General features: G+C 44.3%; 1 protein-coding gene across 4 annotated transcripts in view; it reads left to right on the top strand.

Moving 5' to 3' along the window:
- CNKSR2 (connector enhancer of kinase suppressor of Ras 2) overlaps window positions 1-15567 on the top strand; it is a 562096-nt gene that overhangs the window by 270997 nt on the left and 275532 nt on the right. For all 4 annotated transcript variants that reach the window (XM_075335413.1, XM_075335412.1, XM_075335411.1 and 1 more), the window contains one exon: window positions 1078-1211. In XM_075335413.1, the coding sequence (XP_075191528.1) occupies window positions 1078-1211 (134 nt within the window). The remainder of the gene's footprint in view (window positions 1-1077; window positions 1212-15567) is intronic.

The raw sequence follows: 15567 nt of genomic DNA, 5'->3' as shown, positions 1-15567 counted from the left end.
TTTGTCTGACTTCGTTGTGCCTGACCGGGAGTGTGGGGTGTGTAAGTGTTGTTCTCTGTGGCCCCTGGCTTGTCCAGGGCGCCACACTTCCTTTTTGGCATGGGATGAGTAATTTGGGTGGAAAAGACTGTCAAAAGTTAATTATTGTGGTGAGCAAAATACATGGTTAAGATAAAGTGGCAATAGACAGTATAAATAGTATAAAAGAAAAAAAAAACTATGACATAGAGAAGAATGTGGGAGCCACCAGCAACAGGAGAAGTACCACAAATACCACTGGCATCAGCTGTCCAAGCAGTAGTACTACAAAATGTAGGCCAAAATTGGCTTGGATAGCCATCAGCAGAAGTATTGACTGGGAGTCGCGGGTATTATGGAACATGTGGCACATCACTCGTTTCAGTCACAGCAGAATGTTACCTCTGACAGCGGCACCATACGTTTGAGTCAGTATTTTGCATAGAATGGCTGGCTGATCACAACTGACTAAGAGGGATAATTTTTCACCTTTTTTTTTTTTTTTTTTAAATAACACTCAGTGTTCTCTGCTATGAAGTGGGCTGTTGAGTTATACTGGTTACTATATGCTTCTATGGTGAGGAAGGTTACTTTGACATTACAAATGCTAAATTTTGTTAGGGAGCTTGAAACGAGTTGGGTATAATCCTAGGAGACGTCAGCGCATTAAAGAGTCTTTTCAGTTGGAGGCTCTGTATAATTATGATTTGCAGCAAACTACAATACTAATTTTTGGGTAAAACTCTGCTAAATCTGGCTAAATTTACATTTCAAAGGATTCAAATTTAAATTTCAAAGGATTCAGTTAACTCTACTGGCAATGTGTGTGCGGATTGGTTTTATGGGAAGCTATCAGTAAGCTTTCCCTCTTTACCCACCCAAAACTGTATGTGGGGACATGCAGGTCTATAAAATGGAAATCGACCAAAACTTTTCTGTTTTCTATTAGTTACTACATTCCAGATTTCAGAATGTGCCAGAATGAAGGTGATAGGTGTGCTGATTTGGGCAGACTAAAACCAGCATTTTGTAGCAATGATTATATGATTTCTCTTAAAGCCTCTAATACCAAGGAGCCCCACAAGTGGAGCAGCTACCCCATCAAGCACAATCAGCACGCCTACGAAAAGGGATAGTTCAGCACTCCAAGATCTTTTCATCCCACCACCTCCAGCAGAGCCATACACACCAAGGTAAGAATAGTATTATTTGACTATTTCGTGTGCTGTGGTCAAACAAATTCCATAGATAAATATCATATAAATAGGTGTTCTGTATTGATTTAGGTTTAGGTTAAACAAATTAAATTACATGACACATCTCACTGGAGCAAAGTTCCCTACTCAGCTCCTAAGAAATGCAAGGCATCTACTGACTGAGATTGAAAAAAAAATGGAAAAAAAAAATTAAATTCTTACTTAAAATCTCCCCAATACAAAAACTGTTTTAATTGCTTTAAATAAAATGTATTATATACTGTACGTTCTAAGTTGTAACTAAATAAAAACTTATTTGGTATCCACAAAACATGTTTTATCTCGTATCCAAAACATGAGTTAAAACATCTAAGGCTAAGTTCACACTTCCGTTAAATTGTATCGGTTACAATCCGCTGCTCTGGTAAACAACGGAATCCGTTTAGTGGATTCCGTTGTTCCCATAGACTTGTATGAGCGGCAGATTGTTACTGATGATGCTGCGTTGCACCCTCCGCCCGGCTGATCAGTGGAACGACTGACCGCCGGGCGGGAGGAACGCAGCCTGTAATGTTTTTTGAGCAGTGCAATCCGTCAGATTTCGCTGTGCATGCTCTCTGGCTCCCTGCACACGTCACCAGCTTTGCTTGGTTACCCGATATTTACCCTGTTTACGGTGCAAGGAGCCAGCGCTAAGCGGTGTACGCCCGTAACCAAGGTAAATATCGGGTAACCAAGGTAAACATTGGGTGCTTTGCTTTACCCGATATTTAGTCTGGTTACGTGTGCAGGGAGCCGACACTTCCCCGCTCGGCCCCGCCCCCTCCCGCACTCCGCACATGTACACACACAAACTCACACACACTCATCTGTCCCCAGCCCTGCAGACCGCAGCACTGCCACTGACATCCTCAGCGCCTGGCCCCGCTCGGCTCCTCCCCCCGCTTGGCCCCGCCCCCTCCCGCACTCCGCATGTATACACTCACTCACACACTCACCTTTCCCCAGCCATGCAGACCGCAGTACTGCCACTGACACCTCCTGCTCGGCTCCGCCTCCTCCCGCACGCCGCATGTGTACACACACACACACACACACAGTCACACACACACACACACAGTCTCACACACACACACACACACACACAGTCACACACACACACACACACACACACACACACAGTCACACACACACACAGTCACTCACTCACAACACTCACTCACACACTCACCTGTCCCCAGCCATGGAGACCGCAGCACTGCCACTGACATCCTCAGCGCCTGGCTCCGCCTTCCGTCCGGCCCCGTCCCCCGCTCGGCTCCGCCCCCTCCCGCACACAACAGAGTCCGACAATGAAATTCTTTTCATTGTCATCCGTTGTACAACGCATCAGTGACATGCGTCAAGCAATGCATGTGACTGATACAAAACAACGGAAGTGTGAACTTGGCCTAAGATGGCTATTGTATGCCAAGCTTAACTCCTTTCTCAAATAATATGGCCTAATACATTTACATAATACAAAAGAGAAATATTTATAAAACTCTTCTTGTCCTCAAATAATTCTGTGCCTGACTCTAGGAGTCCTGGAAAAAGTTCCTAAATTCTCTGAAGCCAAAATAAATGATGATGATTAGTGATGAGCGAATGCTAAATACTAGGGTTTGGTTTATTCGCACCAAATACCAAGTACTATTCCAATATTCGTCTCAAATGACAAACCTATTGCAAGTCAAAGGGCAATCTGAGCGTTTTTCTGGGAAATCTTAAAGAAAAATGCTTGGGTTCTCCATTGACTTGCATTAGGTTCGTTATTCATGACAAATACTGGAATAGTACTAGGTGTTCAGTACAAATATCCCGAACCTGAATATATTAGTGATTACTAGTGTTGCGTGATTGTGTGTAGCACTGTTCAGAACAAGATCGAGCATCGCGGGGCTCGGCCGAGTATTTTGGGTTCTCTGATGTTTCGTCCATGAAACATCGACAACAAAGCACGGGCTTGCTTCACTGCATGATGTTTGCAGCCCCAACTGGGGAGAGCCATTCACAGTCTCTGAATGGCTCTCACTGGGGTTAAAACAACGTTTCATATGAGTGTGTCCAAAGGAAAACAAATATTCTGCCCTCCCTCTTCCCCCGGAAGTGCTCTGTTTATGGTTGATTTATGTGGGTAGAGGCCCAAACTTTTTCCTGACTACTATTATACTCGTTACTCGAATTGAGCACTTTCAGAGCATCTGACCTGCTTGACTCAAGGTCTGAGCACCCGAGCATTTCAGTGCTGGCCCATCACTAGTGATGACCAACATTTTGGGAAAAAATAGTAGTTCATTGGTAGCTATAATGTAGGTAACTAGACTTAACAATCACACCAGTATGCAGTCAATTTCAGAAGCAATTAAAGAGCTAATATCTAGAAATAACTAGGAACAGTTCAGAGAGACAGGACTAAGATCACTAGTGGGGGAAAAAAATATGTAGGGCAGTAAGACCTGAAAACAGCTCATGGAGACCGTGCAGGGTCAGAAACTGAGAGCAGAAGGTCTGAATAGAATATCTATGGGCACTTGCACCTTTCTGTTTTTCTCTCCATAGCCAGATATGATGAGGAAAAATGAATTTATTGGATTCCCTTCTGATTGCAGAAATCAAACAACACTCCATGGAAGTAGACTTTATCATATGTGTAACCACCTCTACGCGCTCTGATTACTCTGTTGCGTCTGTCCATATATAACCATATACATGAGATATTTATTGTAGATACATCCGATTTTGTTTTTATCTCTAAGGTGGGCCACAAACCTTAATACTGACTAGATCTGACTAGTATTAAATGTCCACCGCTGTGTTTTTCTGCAGGTTATGATGAAGAAGCGCTAGGCTGCCTATTTTCATCAATACTGAACTACATAATAAAATTAAATGGCAGAATATCATTCACGATTACTTGGCTGCAGTGGATTCTATTATTTCTTTTGATAGAGATGCAGCATAAAAAGATTAAAGTACTTATTCATTGTTAACTCCTCATTTATCCATATTCTATCGGTAAATAATCTAATACACAAATTAACTGCTATGATGCTGTAATGCCGACTGAATGTTAAACACTTCTCATGCTTTGCTGGTTAGCCTCCTGAGTAAAAGGTTTTTCAGCAGCTAATAGAGAACTATCACTTCTAAGAGACTGTGAATGGTTCTCTTGAGCCACACTGCCATTACAAAATTGTCCATGGGAGCATAGCAAAGTTACAAATAAAATATATTAAAAATAATCAAATTATTTTGCATAGAGTAAATATGACCTGACAGGTCCCCCATGCCCTTCAACCCACTAGTATTTGTAAATTTATTTCTAAAAACCCTGCCTAACCAGCCCTTTATTGTGTTTTACACCTATTTGCATATTTTAAAAGTCCTTATAAACCCTGTTTTTAATATGCTAATTAGGCTTCTGACTAGTCGATGGGGCGTTAGTTTACCGGAAGTGAAGAAGAGTGCTCCATCTCTTCCGGACATGCGCAGCGCAGCTCTCCGAACCCAGGATGCATACAATTAGCTTTCAGAGGCACAATGATGTTGTGCAGAAAGCCGTGTGCATATGCAAGATTTTCTGACAGCTGGCGGTGACGCCACTTCCTAGAAATCCATGTTATTCTACACATATGAGTGTGATAACCTGCGGAGAGGGCCAACTAGTATGGGGAAATAAACACCCCGTCGGCTAGTCAAAAGCCTAATCAGCTTATTTAAAACAGGATTTATAAAGACTTTTTTATAAATATGTGTTTAGGTGTAAAACACAATAAAAAGGGCTGATTAGGAAGAGTACTTTGTAATAAATGTACAAATAATGGTTGGTTGGAGGGCATGGGGGCCTGTCAGGTTCCCAAAGACCTGCTGCAGGGTTGTAGTTTCTATTAGTATTTACAGTGCTATAGATAGTATGTGCGATATGGAAATTAGATAGTAAACCCCCATTGGGAACTGTAACGTTTATGAATGACCACAATTTCAGTAGCTGTTGATATGTTAGGAATAAATAGAGATTTATTTATGGTAGCAACAATAAATATCATCTACAGTTATGGTAGAAAATTATCCACAGTCATGGCCAAAAGTGTTGGAACCCATTATAATTGTTCTTTGAAAATTAAGTAATTCTCCCCAAACATTCTGGTAACTGCACGTTTTGTTATGCACATGTTTATTTCCTTTGTGTCTATTGGAATAATATAAAAAAAACAGAGAATAATAGAAAATTGGACATCATTTCTCACAAAACCCCAAAAATTGGCTGTACAAAATTGTTGGTACACTCAGCTTAATATTCGGTTGCACACCCTTTTAGAATAAATAACTGAAATCAATCACTTCTGATTACCATCAATAAGCTTCTTGCACCTCTCAACTGGAATTTTGGACAACTCTTCTTTTGCAAACTACTTGCAGGTCTCTCATATTTGAAGGGTGTCTTCTCCCAACAGAAATTTTCTCCACAGGTATTCAATGGGATTTAGATCTGGACTCACTGCTGGCCACTTAAAAACTTTCCAGTGCTTTCTTTCCATCCATTTCTGGGGTCTTCTTGTAGTATGTTTGGGGTCATTGTCCTGGGAGACCCATGACCTAGGAGGCAAACCTAGTGTCTTACAATGTGACCCAAAATGCTGTGGTAATCTTCAGATTCCATAATGCCTTGCACATAACATAGTCAAGGCACCCAGTGCGAGAGGCAGCAAAACAATTCCAAAACATCTTTAAACCTCCACCATATTTGACTGTAGGTTGTGTGATCTTTTCTTTGTAGGCTTTATCCTATTTTTGGTAAACAGTAGAATGATGTGTTTTACCAAAAAGCTCTGTCTTGGTCTCATCTGTCCACAAGACAGTTTCCCAGAAGGACTTTGGTTTACTCATATACATTTTGGCAAACTGCAGTCTAGCTTTTCTGTGTCTCTGTGTCAGCAGTGGGGTTCTCCTGGGTCTCCTCCATAGTTTTTAATTTAATTCAAAAGTTGATGGATAGTTGGTGCTGAAACTGATGCACCCTGAGCCTGTAGGACAGCTTGAATTTTTGGGGAACTTGATTGTGGCGGTCAAGGCTATCCTGCGTTGCAACTTTTCAGATTTTTTTTTTTCTCTGTCATCCTTGTCCAGCAAGATTAGCGCAATGTGGACAGAGGAACATCAAGTACTTGTAACCTTAAGATTGTTGATATTCTGAACTTCTTACAATTCTCTTCTTTTTGTTATGCATGCTTAGGGTGGTACACACACACCCAATGCAATGATTCAGTTAACTTCTTCCCTTTTTTATATCGTGTGATTTTCATATTGCCCACACTTGTTCCTTGCTATAGGTGAGTTTGAATGAGCATCACAGGTTTACCCACAATCTTGGAAAGGTGCCAACAATTTTGTCTAGTTCATTTTTTGGTCTTGCGTGAAATATTTCCAATTTACTTTTTTTTCCTCCAGTTTTTTTTGTGTTGTTCCAATACACACAAAGTAAATTAACATGTGTATGACAAAACGTGTAATTGCAATAATTTTCTTAGAGAAATACTACATTTTCTGGAACAATTTGAAGGGTGGCAACACTTTCGGCCGTGACTGTATTTACGCTACCTTAAAGCACACATCCTGTTGCACCGTGTATACAGATATGGGAAAGGTATTCTGCATTCATAGAAAAGTTAAATGACTTGAGTTGCCACGATATTTTTAGTATTTTCCCACAAGATTTTAATTTATTTCATTGACCATTCTAAAGTACCGACAAATGTAGCTCTGTGACTGAAGAATAGCTTTGCCTATTTTTTATAAATTATTAATAGATGCATTTTTAAGAACATTTTTGGCTCATTTGGCTTCTACGGTCAAATCCCTCAGTGAGCTTGTCTGATAGATAAGAAGAGTTCAAGACCTTGCTGTCTTCTACTGAGTGATCTTCTAAGCTGATTTATGACCAAATGAGAGTTGAATTGACGATTTCACTGCTAAGGGATCATTCAGATATCCGTTTCTTCACGCACGAGATAAACTGTCTGAATTTCATCAGTGTTTATCGGAGATTCAGCAGCATGTCATCGGAGTTTTATCATGCTTTGGTCAGACAAACCTAGGATAAAACAATGAGTAGTGATGAGTGAGCACTTAAAATGCTCAAGTGCTCAGTACTCGAATTGAGCAGGCCAGATGCTCGGACGGGCACGATTCGATTAACGAGTAGTGATGGGCGAACCCAGAGTGTAGAAGTCCAGATCTGTGCGGGATACCTAGTATCCATGCGCCGACTATGGGCCCGGAGTTCTCAGGGAACTCCAGATAATTACCCGGATCTCTCCACTAGAGATGAGCGAACCGGTCGTGGTTCGGCTCGAGTTCGGTTCGTCGAACGGGTTTCCCGTTCGAGTTCGGTTCGGCGAACGTTCGACGAACCGAATTCGAACCGCATAGGAAACAATGGCAGGCAATCACAAACACATAAAAACACCTAGAAAACACCCTCAAAGGTGTCCAAAAGGTGACAAACAACTCACAACACAACACAAACACATGGGAAAGTGACAAGGACATATACTCATGCGAAAACAAAAGAGCTGGACAAGGAAAAAGAGGAGACACAGATATAGGCATGGCACGTCCTATTAAAATCATGTAAAACACCACAAGGTGACTCCAAGCGGAGTTCTCCCTTTTTTCCAAAAATTGGGCCACACACACACCCACCCCTTCAGTGGCAGCACTTGTGCCCCAGTTGTACACTTCACAGCTAGATTTGCATCAAGCACATTCAAAAATACGCCATACTTTTCCGTCCTCAGGATTGCACCGGGGTAGGTAGCAAAGTCTTTGCTGAACCATGACTTGTTCATCTTGGCTCCTTTTAAAAAACACAGCAAGCAAGGGTTACTCCAAGCGGAGTCTCCCTTTTTTTCCAAAAATTGGGACACACAGACACTCACCCCTTCAGTGGCAGCACTTGTGCCCCAGTTGTACACTTCACAGCTAGATTTGCATCAAGCACATTCAAAAATACGCCATACTTAACCGTCCCCAGGAGGACACTGGGGTAGGTAGCAAAGTCTTTCCTGATCCCAGATCTGTTCATCTTGGATCATTTTTAAAAACAATGTAAGCAAGGGTTACTCCAAGCGGAGTCTCCCTTTTTTCCAAAAATTGGGCCACACAGACACCCACCCCTTCAGTGGCAGCACTTGTGCCCTAGTTGAACACTTCATAGCTAGATTTACATCAAGCACATTCAAAATCCACAAGCATTTACTCTCCCCAGGATGACACCGGGGTAGTAAATTCCTTGTGGATCCATGACTTGTTCATTTTGATGAACGTTAGTCTGTCCACATTGTCACTGGACAGATGCGTGCGCTTATCTGTCAGAACACACCCAGCAGCACTGAAGACACGTTCAGAGACGACGCTGGCAGCTGGACGCGACAAAATCTCTAAGGCGTAAGTTGAGAGCTCTGGCCATTTTTCAAGATTTGAAGCCCAAAATGAGCAAGGCTCCATTTGCAAAGTCATGGCATCGATGTTCATTTGGAGATACTCCTGTATCATCCTCTCCAGCCGTTGACTATGTGTCAGACTTGTTGTCTCTGGTGGCCTTGCAAAGGACGGTCTAAAAAAATTATGAAAAGATTCAATAAAATTGCTGTTACCAGCACCAGATACGGTGCTACTGGTACGGGCAGACTGTTGAAGATGACGAGACCGTCCCATGTTTGTCAAGTTACAACTGGGAGATTCACTCCCTGCACCTGCACGGTTGTTTGGTGGAAAAGCCGAGCTAAGATCGAGTAACCGCTTCTGCTGATACTCCTGCATACGTGCGTCCCTTTCTATGGCTGGAATTATGTCACAAAATTTGGACTTGTACCGGGGATCTAATAGTGTGGCAAGCCAGTAGTCATCATCACTTCTAATTTTGACAATATGAGGGTTATGTTGGAGGTAGTGCAGCAAGAAGGCGCTCATGTGTCTTGCGCAGCTCTGCGGACCAAGTCCACGCTGTGTTTGTGGCATAGAGGTGCTAACCGTTCTTTCTTCCTCTGACATCTCCCCCCAACCTCTTTAAACTGAAATTTGACCAAGGTCTCCCTCATCTGCTGAGTCTTCCATGTCCATGGACAGTTCGTCCTGCATTTCTTCATGTTCTCCTGCACCTTCCTCAACAATTTCGCCTGCTACCATGTGCCCTTGTTGATCCCTGTCCCCCATGGTCCCATGCCTGCCGCGTTGGTGATGATGAACGTCTGGACCTTGGTGATGTTGTTGTGTCTTGCGCATATGAATCTTCCTGTAGTTCCTCCCCTTCCTGTTGTCCCACCCCCTGACTCCGAATAGTGTTTAGCGTGTGCTCCAGCATGTAAATGACTGGAATTGTCATGTTGATAATGGCATTGTCAGCGCTAAACATATTCGTCGCCATGTCGAAACTGTGCAGAAGGGTGCATAGGTCCTTGATCTGAGACCACTCCATCAGGGGGATCTGCCCCACCTCTGCATCTCGTTGGCCCAGGCTATATGTCATGACCTATTGCACCAGGGCTCGGCGGTGCTGCCACAGTCGCTGTAACATGTGGAGAGTTGAATTCCAGCGTGTCGCCACATCGCATTTCAGGCGATGAACTGGCAGGCCGAAAGACTTCTGGAGCGATGCAAGTCGCTCAGCTGCGGCGGTTGAATGGCGGAAGTGAGCAGACAGTTTTCGTGCCCTGGTCAGAAGGCCATCTAGGCCGGGATAGTGTGTTAAAAATTGCTGGACAACAAGGTTCAACACGAGAGCCATACAAGGCACGTGTGTCACCTTGCCCAGGCGAAAGGCCGCACCCAGGTTTGCAGCATTGTCGCACACGGCCTTACCAGGCTGCAGGTTGAGTGGAGACAACCATTTACCAAACTCAGTCTCCAGAGCTGCCCACAACTCAGCCGCTGTGTGACTCTTATTTCCAAGACATGTCAAGCTAAAGACCGCCTGATGCCGTTGCGCTCTGCTGCCAGCATAGTAATGAGGGGTGCGTGATTCCTTTTGCGCAGTGAGAACGCTGGTGGCCTGACCAGGCAGGCTTGGAGCGGAGGTGGAGGACCCAGATGAGGTGGAGGAGGCAGAAGCAGTGGCGGAACTTGGACAGACAGATGATTGACGCACAAGTCGTGGGGATGGCAAGACTTGTGCAGCAGACCCTTCACCATCTATCACCATAGTTACCCAGTGCCCAGTCAGCGACATGTAACGTCCCTGTCCATGCTTACTGGTCCAAGTATCGGTGGTGAAATGCACCCGTTGACACACAGAGTTTCTCAAGGAAGCGGTGATGTTGTGTGCGACATGCTGGTGTAGCGCGGGCACACCTTTCTTAGAGAAGTAGTGGCGACTGGGCATCTGGTACTGGGGCACAGCAACAGACATAAGGTTTCTAAAATCCTGTGTGTCCACCAGGCAGAAAGGCAGCATTTTGGTAGCCAAGAGCTTACAGAGGGATAGAGTCAACCTCTTAGCTTTGTCATGGGTCGCAGGAAATGGCCTTTTATTTGTCCACATCTGAGGGACAGAGATCTGGCTGCTGTGTGTAGACGGTGTTGAGTAGGGTGTCCCTGGAAAAATGCAGGTTTGTGAGGAAAGTGCAGGCGTAGACATGATGTTGCCTTCATCCAACGTTGGTGCTATCGATGTCTGAGAGAGCTGTACACACGCACTTGTTTCCCCTTCCAAACCAACTGACTACCTACCAAGCAAACTGCCTGTTGCGGTTACAGTGGTGGAAGTTATGCGTGGAAAACCAGGTGTGACAGCTGTCCCCACAGTTCTAGAAGATGAAGAGCGCGCGGATGCACTGGAAGGGGCAGGCGGTGGATGGTTCGCTCCGCTAGGCCGCATTGCAGCACGGTGAGCTTCCCACTGGGACATATGATATTTATTCATGTGACGATTCATGGAAGAAGTTGTCAAACTGCTGAGGTTTTGCCCTCTACTAACAGAATCACGACAAATTTTACAGATCACATAATTTGGCCGATCTTTTGCTATGTCAAAAAAGGACCAGGCTAGGCAAGGCTTAGAGGGCATGCGACCTGCTGAGTCCCCCCCGACTAGTGCTCAGAGGCAGAGTGGTGGCTGAGGATGCAGTTGTAGACGTGCTACCAGTGCTCCGACTCTGTCCAGGAAGGCGCAAGGTAACTTCATCGTCGGTTGCATCCTCCTCCACCGCCTCTGTTGACCTCCTCGAGTGCCTGACTGGGGGGTTGACAGTAGGTGGGATCTAGAACTTCCTCATCAATTGTTGTGTTTGCACTACCCTCACCCTCAGACCGAGCCTTTTCCTGACGTGAAACAATTTTTAAGTTGTCATCCCAATCTGGTATCTGCGTCTCATCGTCATCAGTATGTTCCTCATTGTCTATAACAACAGGTGTTACAGTTTGTGAAAAAGGGTCAACATTATGCTCAGAAACTAGGTCCTCACGGCCTGAATCAGAGTCACAAAGGTTCTGGGCATCACTGCAGGCCATTTCCTGGTCTGTACTCACTGTAGCTTGGGAGCAGACTTCTGATTCCCAGGCTATAGTGTACAGCTCTGCAGACTCAGCCATCTCAGTTCCACCATACTGTGCAGGGCGGATGGAGACTTCAGAGCTGGGAGAAAGCAAGTTTGATTGGGATGACAACTCAGAGGACTGGTGTTTTTTGGATGTGGTACTTGAGGTGGCGGAGAGGGCACTTGTTGGACCACTTGAGATCCATTCAAGCATTTTCCTTTTTTGGCCATCATCTACCTTTGTTCCAGTTGTTCGTGTCCGTAAAAAAGGGAGCACATCGGATTGTCCACGGTAAGTAGTAGACATCTTACTTTTGCTGGAAGATGGTCTATCTTCAGCAGATGTTAATGGAGCTTTGCCACCTTCCCCACGGACAAACCCTTTTTTTCCTTTTCCAACACGCCTCTTCCCCTTTCCACCAGCATCTGTCATTTTGCGACTCATTTTGATTGCGACAAGATTGTGCACTTAAAATGTGGTAGTAAAAATTGAGAGGTGGTGTAGATTTCAGCGGTGGTCTAGCTTTATTAACAGCAGAATAAACAACAATAATTATCCCTGACAATGCAACTACGGCCCTTAAACTGGCAGCATAGTTTGCTAGTATAATGGCTTAGTAACAATGAGTTTGAGTGTGCAATGCAGGCAGACGTGCTGCAAATATCTTTGCACTAGTTTGACATAATGAAGTCCAACAGCCACTTTTAGGATGCCACTAAATTTCCTCAGTGTTTGCTAGTATAATGGCTTAATAACAATGAGTTGGAGTGTGCAAAGGGCAGGAGGGTACAGTGGCAGGGTTGTGGGTCTGGGTAGAGGAAAGGAAGCCTCCCTTTCTATCCCTCCTAATGGGGAAATGCAGCGAGGAAATCCCTGACCTTAGCTACACAGACGCTGTCATCTTGTGTAGCTGTTAAAATCTGTTTTCACGGACCTGACTGTCACCTATAGCTCTGACCCTGCCTGTATTAGCCCTTACAAGGACTGAAAGAAACTTCTATCCCTATTCTGTATAGCGCTGTGTATAGAGCGTACACAGCAGTATCGGAGACAGGAGCTACACCAGAGGTGACTGACACCAAGACGCAGAAGGCAGATAATGGCGTGCTGGAGGAAAATGTCCATTTTTATAATGCAGGGACATGTGACATGGACATCCTATCACACATGCCGTTGCTTCTCTGGCTAAAAGTCCACTTAGCTTTGTGTGTGTCTTGGATTGGCTGACATGCTGGCCCGCCCCACTACACGCGCGCGCCTAGGGAAGGAAGACAAGGAAAAAAAAAAAAATGGCGATCGCCAATATCCATACAGCAGTGATCTGAATGCGCTGTTCCCGCACACTATACACTGAAATTTCATAATAGTGTGAGTCACAGAGTGACTTACACTATTACAGCGGAAAGCCAGCTAGTAATTGGCTTGTCTTTTTGCTGCTAGAACCGTTCTCGAACGTATCTAGAACTATCGAGCTTTAGAAAAAAGCTCGAGTTCCAGTTCAATCTAGAACAGCCCCCAAAATCACTCGAGCCGCGAACTGGAGAACCTCGAACCGCGAACCGCGCTCAGCTCTACTCTCCACCCTGATAATTTAAAAAGGAAATGAAAAAGAAAATAGGAATAAAGCAGGGGCATTATACCTAGAGAGTCTCCCACGCGGCTGTAACACTACTTCTGGGCATTTCATTAACCCTCATACATATTCACTGCTTCCCCAGCCCACTGGCAGTCCTGGCATCTGATTGGCTAAAGTCAGACCATGCCCCTACCCTGTGTGACAGCGTGTGTGGCTCCTTGGAATCATAGATGTTGTGTGTGTGTCTATAGTGACATAAAAATAAATAAAATTATGGGCGTAGGGTCCCCCCATATTATGATACCCAGCCTAAAGCATATTGCGACAGGGTATATAACCCAGCCGTTTGCTTATTTTGGCTGTGTATCAAAATAATAGGAACCCCATATGGCTTTTATTTTTAATTATTTAAAGACATTATTTTGAAAAACTGCGTTCGGTTCCATTTCTAATGGATGCGACAATTTTGGGCAGCTGCAGGATGCCATTTTTAAGGCTGGGGGGCCCCAATTAACATGGGTCTCCCCAGCCTGAGAATACCAGCCCCCAGCTGTCGGTTTTATCATGGGTGGGTATCAATATTAAAGGGGCACACTGTTTTGTTGTTTTTTTTTAATAATATTTTTTTTTTACATAATAAAAAAAAATGCATATGATCCCTCTTATTTTGATACATTGCCAAGATAAGCACACAGCTGGGGGCTGCAGCGATATGCTTTACCTGTGCTGGATATCATAATATGGGGTGACCCTACACTAATTTTTTCATTTATTTATTTTTTACATCACTATAGAGATGAAGACAGTATGTATGATTCCAAGCAGTCAGACACGCTGTCACACAGTGTGGGGGAGCAATCTGACTGCAACTTATCAGACGCCAGAACAGCCAGTGGGCGGGGGAAACAGTGACTATGTATGAAAATAAAGAGAGACCTTGGAAGCAGTGTTACCGCCGCGCGAGAAACTCTAACTATAATGCGCCTGCTCTAATCCCCCTAGCCCTATCTTCCATCATTATATAGCACAATATTTGGCCCACATAGAATTATATGGGGATCAGTGTCCAGCCAGATATTCAGAATTAATTCTGGTCTCGAACCAGTTTTTTTTTTTTTCTCTTTTTCTAAATCTGGTTGGACCTGCTGATTCCGAATATCTGGTTCGCCCATCACTAATAACGAGTATAATGGAAGTCAATTGGAAACTTGAGCATTTTTCCAGAAACCCCAACAGGAGAGCTGGGGAGGCCCTAAAATCATTGAAATCCGCATGAGGAAGATGCCTGGATGCATCTCTGACTCCCAGGTCGCTGCTTGGAACAATGTTGTCAGAGAATTACTCCACTTTTATGGACTGACAATAAAGCATACCAAGCTGAAGATAAAATGGATTTTACTGGAGAAAATGTTAAGAAACATTCTTCCCTGTATAATTACTTGTATAGAAGGCAAAATAAGAGGAGAAAAAAAAATACCTCATGTGTTTACACAGAGCTTTTTTTTTTTGCTGTGTTTTTGCACTTTGAATAGACCTGACCGTTTTGCACCTGTCTGAGGGAAGTTAATTTAGTTTGGGCGGTTTCATCAATTTTTCTCGAACAGGAAAAAAAAATGAAAACTTTATCTTTTCCTATCAAAATCTGTGAAAAACATACAGCACACGGATGGCATTCGAGGGTTGTCCTATGTTTTTCACTGACCCATAGACTTGTATTGGTGAGTTTCATTTCACACTATAATGAATATCTGATAAGTCAACGTGATTTTGTGTGGACCTCTAAAGGCGACGTTACACGGTACAATATATCGTGCGATCGCATGAGCGATCGCACCCGCCCTCGTCGTTTGTGCGTCACGGGCAATTCGTTGCCCGTGGCGCACAGTCGTTAACCCCCGTCACACGTACCTACCTCCCTAACGACGTTGCTGTGGGCGGCGAACATACTCTTCCTGAAGGCGGGAGGGACGTTCGGCGTCACAGCGACGTCACACAGCAGCCGCCCAATAGAAGTCGAGGGGCGGAGATGAGTGGGACGTAACATCCCGCCCACCTCCTTCCTTCCTCATTGCCAGCGGGACGCAGGTAAGCTGTGTTCGTCGTTCCTGGGGTGTCACACGTAGCGATGTTTGCTGCCTCAGGAACGACTAACAACCGACGCGCAGAAGGAGGAATGACATTATGAAAATGAACGACGTGTCA

The sequence above is a fragment of the Anomaloglossus baeobatrachus genome, chromosome 2, assembly GCF_048569485.1.
Source record: "Anomaloglossus baeobatrachus isolate aAnoBae1 chromosome 2, aAnoBae1.hap1, whole genome shotgun sequence".
Classification (NCBI taxonomy): Eukaryota; Metazoa; Chordata; class Amphibia; order Anura; family Aromobatidae; genus Anomaloglossus; species Anomaloglossus baeobatrachus.
This window is presented reverse-complemented; position numbering and strand designations above follow the sequence as displayed.